Genomic DNA, 13,810 nt, shown 5'->3' with positions numbered 1-13,810 from the left:
TGTGTCATTATATTATCACCACTTTACCCATATATATATATATATATATATATATATATATATATCTATATCTATATATATATATATATATATATATATATATATATATATATACATATATATATATATATATATATATATATATATATATATATATATATATATATATATATATATATATATATATATATATATATATATATATATATATATATATATATATATCTATACACACACACACACACACACACACACACACACACACACACACACACACACACACACACACACACACACACACATATAATATGCATATTTATATTATTTATACACTCTGGAGTGTATAGTGATGACAAATGCTGTTTTCCGTCGGTCTGATCATATTCCTTTATCCATGCGGTTACGGTATCGTCCTCTAGATGAGATGCAGTATACTCCACCGCATTGTCTGTAGGAGCACGCAGCTCAGGAGTACGTCGTCCTGGATAAAACATATGTAATACATATATACAGTAGAGTTAATATTCAGTGATATGTATAATCAAATATACATATAAAATAATAAAAGTACCCCCACTATTTACCGTTTTATTGAGATTCATCAGAAATCGAGTCTTCTGTTGATCCTCGACTCAGACAGCAAAGGATTGGTATACAGAGTTAGTAAATAGACGAATTATTGCCGTAAAGAATCTTTCTCCTGATGCATTCGTATTCGTAACTGAAACATCCTCCGAGGATAGCCTCGTCAATCTGTTCGAACACTCCTTGCAGGTCATCCCAATCACGCCACTGTATTGCAAAATGAACTCTAATTTCATACATATCAGGATCCGTATGCTCAAGAGATAACTCTACAGCATCCTCATGCATTACCATTTTCCCCTCAGGGGAAAAGCGATGAAAAAAAATCTATGAAAGAATCAGAATCATATCTATCTCCACCCACCCCACTGATCCTATACTGTCTATTCTCATAGGGATTATTCCATGCAAAATCATCCCATATATAATTAAGGAAAGTCCTATCCTTAGTCATCTCACCACATATCCAGTTACGGAAGATAACACTGTCTCTAACAGGCATAGTTAGATCTGTAACTCTATATGGCCTATAGATACACCCTAAATCACCATTACTCATGGTAACATACCCATCCTTATATCGAAAATCATATACACACCTATCTGCCCCTTTGTATTCTATATGGACTTCAGGATCATTACTCTTAGTACGTCTGAGGAATCCACCCATCTTCTTTTGATGTCTTTTGACATTACATCACAAGCATTAACTTGTAGATCGGTATCAGACATACCTTCAACATCCTTAGAAGCCATATTATCATACAAAATGAGAGAGGAAGAGCAGATACTGAACAACCATACCCACACCTATATACTGTATACCCTATAGTAAGCCCTACCCACCATTCTTATATACATAACACACCCAACCACCTGTTTACCATAAAGTTTATTTTAAACCTTCACTAACACCGCTTGACCTATAAATACATTAACAAAAAAATAATAATAATAATAACACCAGATGGTGTACCATAAAGTTATTTATAGTCTATGGTATTTATAACCATGGTATTAATAGGTATCTATTTATATGTATCTATTTATATAAAATCTATATATAGGATATCAATCTAATTGCTCACTAGCGCCACCACCCCCTAGTGGCCAGTATGTCCTTAGCATAGTGTAGAATATAACTACCAACTACACCACTAACAAGCCCATGAACTACACCACTAACAAGATCATAAACATAACCAACTACACCACTAACAGGATGGAAAATAATACACAATACACCACCAACCTGTTCATAAACAACACGATCAACTATGCCACTGACAAGACCATAAACACCATGAACTACAACACTAACAGGATGAAAAACAATACACAATACACCACCAACCTGTTCATAAACAACACTACCAACTATGCCACTGACAAGATTATAAACACCACTAACAATACAAGAAACACCACCAGCAACAAAATAAGCAACGCAAACACCAATAACACCACCAACGACAACACCGACAACACCGATACGACGGACATCAGAGACGGCAGACGAAACACCGCCGATAACAACACCGACAACACCGAAACGACGGACATCAGAGACGGCAGACGAAACACCGCCGATAACAACACCGACAACATCGAAAAGATGGACATCATAGACGGCAGACGAAACACCGCCGATAACAACACCGACAAAAACACCAAGGAACACAGCAGCAAAATGTGAAGACTTTGTTTCACATGTAGAATCATTTGAATGGTTTCCTGGTTCTTTTAGTCGACAGCCAATAGATTTACAGCTGGAATAACAGAAAGAAAATGTATTGGGTCTTTTTTTATTTATTTTGTATTTTATTTGTTTGGTGAAGGTTGGACAGAAGTTAATTTACACTTACTCGGTGTGTGGTTGACAAGCTGTAAAAGTACCATCTGAATATGTATCACCAGTACAGTCAGCACACTTAGTATCTGTAGATGATGTTCCTATTGTCAAACAAGAAAACACAATCCCTGTGTTATGATGAATCAAGATCTCCTAAACCCGGTCCTCTGTCCTATCATTTTTAACCCTGAGGTCGATTCTAAAAACGTCTTCTAAATCCAGAAACAGTTTTCTGAATTAAATGTTGAAATGATATGTATTTGGCCGCCGACCCCCATCTCAAAATGTGTTGTTCCAGGGACCCCCAGAAGCAAAGATTTGAGTTAAAATGTTAGCTTTAAAAAATATAATATTCAAAGGTTTGCACACATTTTCATGATTTTTCAAAAAATAGCAGATCTGCTATTTTTGAAAAATTGTGAAAATATGCATTGTTAAAAAAGCAAGTACTCCAGTACTTTAATTCAATAGACTACACATTTGACAGAGCAACTTCCACTTGTAAGTTGAATAATATTTGACCAGGAGTATCTATACTTTGACTCAAGTACTTACACAGTTCAAGTATTTTTTTAAATACATGACTTGTAACAGAGTGTCTGCAGAGAAAAGAGAGATCCAGGTATTTTAAAGGCTGATATACACATTTCTAAGTGTCCTAGTCCTCTCCCGCATTCATTCAAAAAACTCCCACCCATCATTTATGTTTGGTGGGGATATGCCCTGCCCACAGATCCAGGTATATCACCCTTTTCACCCAGTGAGATCTTTTTACTTTACTTTATTTGTTTATTTAGACAGCACAGAGCATATTAATGAATGTCACATGAACGTAAATACACCGGATTTAGCAAAGACGCTAATTTTCATCCGCAGTCCTCACACAAAACATACAATCAGAAAAACAGACAGACAAACGGTGGAAGACATTTACGTAACATTACATAGCCTAAAAATAAACCTAAAACATGATCACAAAATGGTTGCAGCTTTGGTTTTTCAAGCAACCATCTTTTCAGATTTTTGGCATTCAAGAGCAGACATGAATCTATAAGCCAGTCTTGAATGCTTGTCTACAAGCTCATAGCGTGTAGATCTGCTATTTTTGAATAGCCAAAGTATAAAATATGACTAAAATGTCCGGCTCTTAATGGGTTAAATAAGTAGACTAACCTCTTTGAACCATGTATTGACCAGGTCTGCAGATGCTGCGTTTCGGTGTTTTAAAACATCCATTCTCTGTTGGAGATACACAGTAGAATCCCTCTAATGGTTCACACACTGCATCTGATGTTGGTGTACATGGCGTCTTCACTTTCAAACCTGTGGATTAAAGATGAGAGCAAAAAAAGCTTCTCAAATGCAAAACTAAATGAATTTAACTGTAGAGCAATATTTTCTGATTGGATTAAAAATAAAAAAAATACATGTATTCTCTATGGACTCTTCTATAGTTCATCATTCTATTTATCCCATCAGATATGTGCTGTTGATAATAAATAATGCCATTGGATCAGTCATTATGCTTAGACAGCTGGGGTAGAGTGATAGATCAGTACCAAATGGGATTATGGATGGTTTGTGTATAGTGAGAACATGCAGCATTCATGAGATAATCAATTAAGTTTCTGGCTGTAGTCATTCAACTATTTACTCTTCCTCTTTTAATTTATTTTTAATTTTGAGTAGCTATTTCCTCCCTTTTTCTCCCCAATGTAGTCGTTATGCCAATTACTTCCTCCCTACACACATTTCTTTGTTGTCACTGCTGTTGTGTCACTAATTATAATGCATTATAAATGTGATTATAACACATGTTTATAATTATGCATAACAACTAAACAAGGTTTATGATGTATTATAACTTATAATAATATAATGTATAAGTGCTGGTCATAATGCATTATTAACTCAGTGGAACAGCACATTATAACTACCAGGTAACACTTTGCCTTCTAAGTGCATTATAATGCATTATAAATGTGATTATAATGCATTCTAGACCTGACCTTTAAGCAAAGTGTTACCCCTGAAGGTCCCTCCAGGGATCAATAAAGTTTTGTGTTATCTTAACTCATTTGGTGTTTGCAAAATGTTGTCTGGGAGGGCTGATGCAACATTTTGGGCCCTATTAAGATTATCTGTAACACAAGGTGGCACAAGTAAGATGGCATAAGGTCTAAAGCACAAGGCACAAGTGCCTTCGGGACATGTCCAAAATGATGTTTCAAAAAACATGTCCAAAAAATGCACTTTGCATCGTTTAATGTTAGGTAAGATACAGCCCTAAGATCGTTATTGTAATAGTGTGTTCAGACTAGAGGTGAAAATATTTTTGGTGCGGACCGCACGCTTACGTACAAAGCCAACACAAAGATGTGAATTGACACAAACGGGCCGATGCAAAGGAATTAATGAATTTAAGTTAAACTATCCCGACTTGAGTTTGCTTCACCATTCACATCTCGACAGCCACTATTTACCCATAACTTGGTGACTAGGACTAGATTTGAAGGCCCCATAGCCGCCTGAACATGTGGCCTGTGGTCACCGGAGAGCTCCTGACATAGTCCCTGGGGGCCACGCATTGCCCCTGGTGACTATTGTCATGGCAGACCCCAGAACAGTGTGTGTGCCATGTTTGGTAGGTATCAGAGCACCTCACGAGTCCGGATATTTGTTACATGGAAAACAATTATTATTATTAACTACAATACCTGCAGAACAGGTGTTACATGGAAAACAGTTGGTGCGTCCATTAGGTTGATCCATGAAGGTTCCCTCAGTGCAAGAAACACATGATGTACCTGCTTCCTGTGTGCAATGTTTAGAAACATGACTTCCTGTATAGGACACAAATGTATATTGTTATAGATGACTAAATACCTTTGTAATTAAATATGACATAACATACAGTAACGTACGCACGCACGCACGCACGCACACACGCACGCACGCACTAATGCACAACAGGCAAAGGACACCCAGACAATACATGAAATGAATGTAGTTCTCACCAGAGGGACAGAGGGGGCAGCATTTGCCCCCTAGATTATACTCCACATCAGAACAAGTGGCAGCACGTCCAACATCCATATGCATGATGCAAATCTATTGAATAATAAAAACATGATCATTAGTTATTCAAGTTTGTCTTTAAAAAAATATCATTAAGGTGTTAACCTGTTTAATAGCTGGAAATAGTTTAAATTACATTGAGTGAGTATGACGTACAGTTGAGGGATATGCTCTTTGCATAATTAATTGCATTACCAGTAAGACAAATGAATCAAATACACAACGTTTTCTCTCCATTTCATAAAAGATGTTCAGTGGTTTTCATCAATAATGACAACAGCAATCATGAGCCTTTTCAAAACACATCTGGAATGTCTGGAAGAAAAAGGAAAACAAATACAAACATATTACATGTTACATTACAGGGTAATTAGAGTGCTTCATTCACTATCAGTAGTAGTAGTAGTTTATTTCGGGCATTAGCCATGTACAAATATGACACTTCATACAACAAAACAAACACAAGACAGCTAGACTAGAAAAGGTGTTGGCTGAAGCCTTAGCTTACAGTGCCTACCTTCTTACTTTAAATAAGCTATATAAAACAGAAGAACAATTGCAGAAACATCAATCAGTAGAAACAAAAGACAATATTTCTATATTTGTAAATATTACATGTTATATTTATTATGATAATGATTTTCTATTTAATTACCATATCAATTTTATACATTTTCTTAAACTTGCAAATAGAGCTACACATTTTTAAATAAATGTGAGATAATGTGTAGTGATTTGCGTGAGGTTTCGACAAAATCTGTAGGAGTAATATTAAAACATTTCTTTTGCAAAAATCTTGTAAAGAATGTGGGGCAGAGATTGTGCTCTGGGCTCCAGGGAGTGCGCCTACACAGTTTCACGTGGATCACTTCAACGGTGCCGGAATACACACACACACACACACACACACACACACACACACACACACACACACACACACACACACACACACACACACACACACACACACACACACACACACACACACACACACACACACACACACACACACACACACACACACGGACGGACAGACAGACAGACAGACAGGGGCGAAAATATAGTCTCTCCAGCTTTTTAGTAAACATAAAACACATTTTCAGCTTAGTATACCAATTTCATCCAATCAGGAGAGGGATCTCACACTGGATAAATGATAAACAAGTGAAATTGGCAAGTTCAATTAAATGACCAATCAAATCGGAAATGGAACATAAGCTGATAAATCTTTACCGGGTTCTTTTGCCCGATTGGATGGAATTTGTAACCCACGTGAAATTATATTTTCAGTTTTTTAAAGAGCTAGAGAGATATGGGGAGAGGAGACCCTTGTTACTGATCAAACATTCTATAGTAATGATTACTATCAGAATGTAGAGCTTTAACTTTTTAACAAAATAAAACATTCAAAGGTACCCTATAAGAACTAATCAAATCAAAACACTCATTCACCATTAAAGACGGAAACATAGTAATTATATAACAAATATCCATAACTTACTCCAATAATGTATCCAGGTCCAGTCAACTGGAGAAAGATAGTAGAAGCTTCTACGGTAGGCCTATACATGAGCAACAAGCAGGATCATACAAGGAAACAAATGACTAATCCAGCCCTCTCATAGGTTCAGGTGAGGCCAGAGATGCTCATTGCAATGGCTTTGGAATGAATGGCATTCCAATGGTGTTGGAAGGATGCCAACGGGTATTCTGTTCACCCCACATGAATGTTGTTTTGTTGCCAGATCTCATGTGCTGCTGAGACAGAGACAGGTCTGAAACACAGCTAATTTCCTCCTTATTTGTCTGTCTAACAAATGAAATTTTAGTATATCAGAAAAGAGGGGCGAAATTATAATCATAATCTTATGCTCATGTTCATTTCTCCCATTGGCCCTCCCCGCAGGCAGACAGAATCCAACAGGTATTAATAACAGGTAATCTACATCAGTGGTTCTCAGCCTTTTCAAGCTGTGACCCCCCAAAATAATCCTATTTGAACTGATAAGCACTTGGAATTGTAGGAGTGAGGTGTTACATCTAGTTTGATTCGGTTCCACAGATAAATATTGTGACAATTAATATTTCACAATTTGGCCAATGTTTGAGCATTTTTTTTTAGTACAGTTTGTTGATTACTTTTGATGCAGTAATTGTGTTTTTTTTCTTTCTTTCTTTCTTTCTTTCTTTTTTTGTAGGTATTAAAAAAGGTCTTAAAAGTAAATTGTCACTTCACTGTCATCTGGGGACCCCCCCCCCCCCCCCAATCATATGGGGACTCCCCGGCCCTCGGGGTCCCGACCCACAGGTTGAGAACCACTGATCTACATGACTGGGATCATTACCATTCTGGCTTGTGATTGACATTTTAGTCAACATCCATTCTTGCCACAAACATACAAAATGAGTGGTTAAAGGGCAAGACCACTTTGGTAGAGGTTTGGGTTGTGTAGTTACCTTGCCATGATGTAACTCCAAAGGTGGGCAAGAAATCAAAAATAATTGCTCCATTGATTAGAAATTGATAATTCAAAATATGCTCCTCATTGACTTACATTGTACGGTAAAACAGCTCTCAAAGTCACTCTTTTAGCACAAAAACAAACGCAAACAAAGTTGATTCAGACAATATAGAACATCACCAAACCCAGTACTGTTTTTGTTTTTTTATAAAAATGTCAACTTCCTGTTGATTTTGCCATTTTTAATAAGTAGAAAACCCGGACTGGATCGGCGGATCCGGATCCAGATCTTCAAATAGTAAAATCAACAGGAAGTTGACATTTTTAATAAAAAAACAAACAGTACTGGGTTTGGTGATGCTCTATATTGCCTGAATCAACTTTGTTTGGGTTCATTTACGTGCTAAGAGTGTGACTTTGAGAGCTGTTTTACCGTACAATGTAAGTCAATGAGGAGCATATTTTGAATTATCAATTTCTAATCAATGGAGCAATTATTTTTTATTTCTTGCCCACCTTTGGAGTTACATCATGGCAAGGTAACTACACAACCCAAACCTCTACCAAAGTGGTCTTACCCTTTAACTAGAAAAAGTGCTCCTCGGAGCACAGGTCTCCCCCAGGTCACGTACGTTATTGTGGCCTCCTGGTGGCGCTATAATAGGCCAATGTGAAAAGGGTGGCATTTATTCTTAGGCCTTTCATGGCAATCGGACACTGCATCCATTATTTGAGCCATTTTGTTCCAAAAAAATTGTTTTGCTAGATTAGACCTGCTGGTGGCGTTATAACAGGCCGATGTGAAAAGGGTGGCATTTCTTCCTCGGCCTAGTGGGCGATATTTTGGTTTTAAACCCAATGCTGATAGGGATCCCATGAGAATGTCAATGAGGTTATCTGTAAACTGTGTCTGGGCAAGGTGCAAGCATCTGGAGGCAACACCTCTAATCTAGAGACTCACATGCTATCGAAACACAAGAGTGAGACTGCAAAATTGGGTCTTGCTGGAAAATCTAGGCCAAATGATTCGCACGCACGCACGCACGCACGCACGCACGCACGCACGCACGCACGCACGCACGCACGCACGCACGCACGCACGCACGCACGCACGCACGCACGCACGCACGCACGCGCACACGCACGCGCACACACACACACACACACACACACACACACACACACACACACACACACACACACACACACACACACACACACTGGTGGATAAGAGAAGGAAACTGGCAACAGTAAATAAGTCTGTTGGAGTTTTGCCTAAAGGAAATTGTCGCATCTGTGAAAATGAAGTTGAATATCTAGTTTGGGTATCTAGTCAACCTATAATGCTCTCATTGTAGGTTGATAAAGTCATGCTGTTGCAATACTTTCCTCAAATTTCCGCATTGTCATTTATTGTGCATAAATTATAGATCTTTATTGATGCCTGTGTGTCATCACAGCCCGCAGTAAGTGTGGAAAAACACGACAGGAACAGCTAAATAACTTAATGACAATAGAAGTACAAAAACGCAGTGGTGTAAAGTGACTAAGAACATTTACTCTACTGTACTTAGTATTTCCAGTTTTCAGTACTTTTACTTCTACTCCACTACATCTCAGAGGCAAATATTGTACTTTTACTCCACCACAATTATTTGAAAACTTTAGTTGCTTGTTAATTAGATTTTGATTTTGATTACAAAACATACATTGACAACTTCAGCTCTATATACATTTTCGGCCGGTCTAAAAGCTCACAATGCGTCACATCGCGACATATATATATGTCACTGTATATTTGCATATACTGCATATACAGTGACATATATATATATATATATATATATATATATATATATATATATATATATATATATATATATATATATATATATATATATATATATATATATATATATATATATATATATAATATATATAAGCAGTTATATATATATATATATATATATATGTATATATATATATTTATTTATCTTGCTCAAGGACACTTTGACACATGGCTGAGGCCTGGACTCAAACCTGGGACCTCTGACTTCCCAGGCAGGCTCTATAACCAGAGAACATGGAATAGATTTATGTATATACTTATTTATTTATGAACGAGTACTGTACATGCTGTTTTTCTACAACTGTTGTCCTGTACCTCCATCAAATAAAATTAAATGTAATAAAATAAACTGGTGTTAAAATAGCTGGTGGAAAAGAGAAGTAAACGGGCACTGATACATACATCACAGTTGAGGTGAAGAAATCGTGAACTTATGAGGAAGAGAATCTCTCTGTGTCTTGTTCCATCTGTGAACATCAAGTTGAATATCTACTTTTGGATAGACAATGGTCTAATTTTACAGTACAGTACTCATGTTCTGTACTTACAGTAAGTACACTTTTTAGGTATTTTTACTTTACTGGAGTATTTCATTTTGACCAAGAAGTCTGTGCCCAATATATTACGGTCCCTTGCCTGCTTTTGGGTGCCGACCCACTGGTTGAGAAACAGTGCCGTAGAGCAAGGGTCTTCAATGTTTTTTTCTTTTTTTTTTTTTTTTTTTTTTGTGACCTTTTTCATCCTACCGGGGAACTTGTTTTCAGCTTCACCCAGCTGAGTGCTGCCCAAAGAGGAGTGCGGAGGAGGAAGCAGTTCAAATCAAATCAAACTTTATTTATAGATTACATTTATATACAACCAAAGATTTCCCAAAGTGCTGCACAGAAATAAACAAAAATATCAAAAAAATTGTTTTACATAAGTCTGGCGTTTATAGCGCCTGGTGGCGCTATAAAGGGCAAATGTGAAAAATGCAGGGCAGATGTTTTTCCTTGGCCTCTAGGGAGTGTGCGTGCAAAGTTTCTGGCAGATCGGTGCAGTTATAGTTAAAAACGCAAATCGGCCTGTTATAGCGCCACCATGAGGCTGATTTAAATGTGGCATTTCTTCCTCGGCCTAGTGGGAATGTGCGTGTGAAATTTCACAGAAATCGCAAGCTGCGTTCATAATTTGAGGCATTGTGTTCAAAACGGAGCAATCTTGCAAACTTTGGGAGGCAATCTTAGCCAATCAGGATGGAATCTGGAAAATCGGACAGATCCCTGTTGATCACATGACTTTAGAGATACTGTGTACCGATGTGCGTGTTTTTTGGACAAAATCTGTAGGAGTAATATCCAAAAATGTGTTTTGCAAAAGTCGGCCTCATGGTGGCGCTATGACAGGCAGATCTAATAAATGTGGGGCAGAGGTTCTGCTGTGGCATCCAGGGAGTGTGTGTGCACAGTTTCACAGCGACCGGGGTGGAGATTAGCTGGTCACAGACAGAAGGACGGACGGACACACGGACGGACGGACGGCGGAGACAATAATATAACCTGAAACACATAGTCCTAGCCCTAAATGTATACTAGTTCACTCATAATGTGCCATTGTGTCTATGCCCAATGTGCAACACATTAATATTTTATAGTATTTCTACATGAATTAAATCAGTGTGCTACCTATATTCTGAAGCCTCTTTATTTCACCTTTCCTTGCATTTCCCCAAACCTGTGCACAGTAACAAACTTGACTTTGTATTAGTGCTAGGGCTACTTATAATTATGTCTTCCTTAAAACCTTCTGTGTTAATGTTATAGGTGTGTGTCTGTCTGTCTGTCTGTCTGTCTGTCTGTCTGTCTGTCTGTCTGTCTGTCTGTCTGTCTGTCTGTCTGTCTGTCTACGAGAAACTATACCCAAATCTGGAGATAACTAACATTACTTTGATGATGTCACCAAAGGCACACAACCATATGGACTTGAGCAATTCGAAAGGCTGTCTGAATTGGATCTGTTTTGAAGTCGGAAAGTGGTTCTCCAACTTTTTCATTTCAAGGACCCCACATTGTATTGTACAAACCTGTAAGGGTCCATTTTGTTCCCAACAATTAATCATTTAGCTGGGGCCCCTTTGGAACCCCTGAAGGACCCTTGGGGGTCCCTGGATCCCACTTTGAGAACCACTGACCTAACATACCCAGTGTCAGTCCCAAAACAAGATAGGACACACAAGTCATAATATATAGCAACACAGAGATACTGCTAAAATTATGATTAAATTAAATTAAACTAAATCAATTTAATTTAATTTAATTAAATACAAGTTGTCTCAAGAAGACAGATTGCGTTGTGACGCGGTGTGAGCTTGTAGATCTACTAAGGTCATATATAGTGACTATTGCTATTATTAATAATAGCAATAGACATATCCAATTTGATTAATATTACATTATCTATGAACAATGAACATATGAACAGTTAAAATAATTTTATTTCACAACTTTATTTATTCAGGGACGACCAATTGAGAGCAAGCTTTTGTTTTTTCAGTTACACTGTCATTATACTCTACTTTACAACATTTAAAACACATACAAAACACAACAGTAAAAGTACTCATTATGCAGAATGCCCCGTTTCACAAGTTATCTGTATGAAATGTATACAAATCCTATTAAAATAGCCAAAGTTTAAATAGGGCTGGTATGTTTTGTAATACTACATCTGAGATGTAGAGTAGAACTAAAAGTATTGAAAATTGGAAATACAGTAAAGTGAAAGTATTTTGATATAAAGTATATTGTTAAGTACAATTTAAGTACATTACTTGAGTAAATGTACTTAGTTACTTTCCACCACTGAAAACCTTGTTGTATGTTCCGTTTCAGGAAATGGAAAAAAAGAACCGGTGTGCCAATGGATCCAATGTAGTTATTATTTTAGTCACAAGCTCTTTGGATCAATATTAATAATTCTCATAGACTCACTTAACCACTTTTACTTTAAAAAAAAGGTCACACAAGGGGTGTGTTCGGAAATTGCGCACCGGAGCGCACTCGCCTATTAGTTTGTATCGGCCAGTGGGCTCAGTGCTTTTTTTCCGAACGCACCCAAGGTCACAACGTGTTGCATTGCACGGCGTTGGGAGCTTGTAGATCTGCTATTTTTGTGTGACAGAGTAGTATGATGAAGTAGGGCATTCATTTACAAAGACAAAAACAAACATCAAACATTAAATATGGAGATACAAGGTTTCTGCCCAACATATATGTTGTAATAACATCTTTAAGAAACCTTTTTCTTTCACATCAGGACATTGTAATGATCATTCATGTGAACTGGCATTGTGACATAGGCCAGTGGTTCTCAAACTATACTGGCGTGACCCCCCACAATAATCATATTTGAACTGGGACCCCCCATTACATTTATTTTCCACAGATAAATAATGTGAACATAGCCTTAAGTAATATTTGACAATTTGGCCAATGTTTGACACTTTATAATCGTATAGTGTGTTGATACATTTGATGCAGTATTGGTGTTATTATTATGTTCCCAGCACAACAAAATGGAAACAGATTTTTCCAAATCACATTTGAATCGCATTCCTAGGGGGTTTGAAATCTGATTGAAATCTTATTTCTAACATGTGTCTCAGTATAGACACTCAGACACTGCAGCCCGGTTGATAATTTGTTGTACAATGCCGAAAATAGCTGAACTGAAAGCTCACAATGCGTTGAGACGCGTGGTGAGCTTATCCATTGGCTATTTTCGAAATATGTCTGGATACACAAATCTGGTCTGATCACTTGCAAATAACATGTGTGGACAGTCAGTCCTAGAGATCAGATTTAATAACAGTGTGGACAGTCGGTCCTAAAGATCAGAGTCAGTCCTAAGGATCAGAATTAATTACAGTGTGGACAGTCAGTCCTAAATATCTGATTAAACAGTGTTGACAGTCAGTCCTAAAAATTTGATTAAACATTGTGGACA

General features: G+C 37.3%; 1 protein-coding gene and 1 long non-coding RNA gene across 4 annotated transcripts in view; both read right to left on the bottom strand.

Annotated features, from left to right (window-relative positions):
• Positions 1-272: 272 nt before the first annotated feature.
• Positions 273-7,130, bottom strand: LOC308084728 (tumor necrosis factor receptor superfamily member 14-like). Of its 3 annotated transcripts, XR_013933109.1 has the most exons (9): positions 7,017-7,130; positions 5,711-5,830; positions 5,455-5,548; positions 5,155-5,280; positions 3,611-3,760; positions 2,451-2,538; positions 1,940-2,354; positions 585-1,837; positions 273-481 (listed from the first exon to the last, which is right to left on the bottom strand). XR_013933109.1 is itself a non-coding variant. In XM_080427574.1 (8 exons), exons 2-8 carry the CDS (start codon positions 5,750-5,752, stop codon positions 2,329-2,331), a joined length of 570 nt encoding a protein of 189 aa, XP_080283700.1. In that variant the 5' UTR covers positions 5,753-5,830; positions 7,017-7,130; the 3' UTR covers positions 2,191-2,328. The 3 variants fall into 3 exon arrangements, 1 of the variants encoding a protein (XP_080283700.1); XR_013933108.1 differs by having other exon boundaries at positions 585-2,354; XM_080427574.1 differs by lacking the exons at positions 273-481; positions 585-1,837 and adding an exon at positions 2,993-3,036 and having other exon boundaries at positions 2,191-2,354.
• Positions 7,131-12,294: 5,164 nt separating this feature from the next.
• Positions 12,295-13,810, bottom strand: part of LOC308084736 — a 40,247-nt gene continuing 38,731 nt past the window's right edge. The window contains exon 2 of the long non-coding RNA XR_013933112.1: positions 12,295-13,217. This is a non-coding gene — a long non-coding RNA (uncharacterized lncRNA). The remainder of the gene's footprint in view (positions 13,218-13,810) is intronic.

The sequence above is a fragment of the Gymnoscopelus braueri genome (genome assembly GCF_963280865.1).
Source record: "Gymnoscopelus braueri genome assembly, chromosome: 4".
Lineage (NCBI taxonomy): Eukaryota > Metazoa > Chordata > Actinopteri > Myctophiformes > Myctophidae > Gymnoscopelus > Gymnoscopelus braueri.
This window is presented reverse-complemented; position numbering and strand designations above follow the sequence as displayed.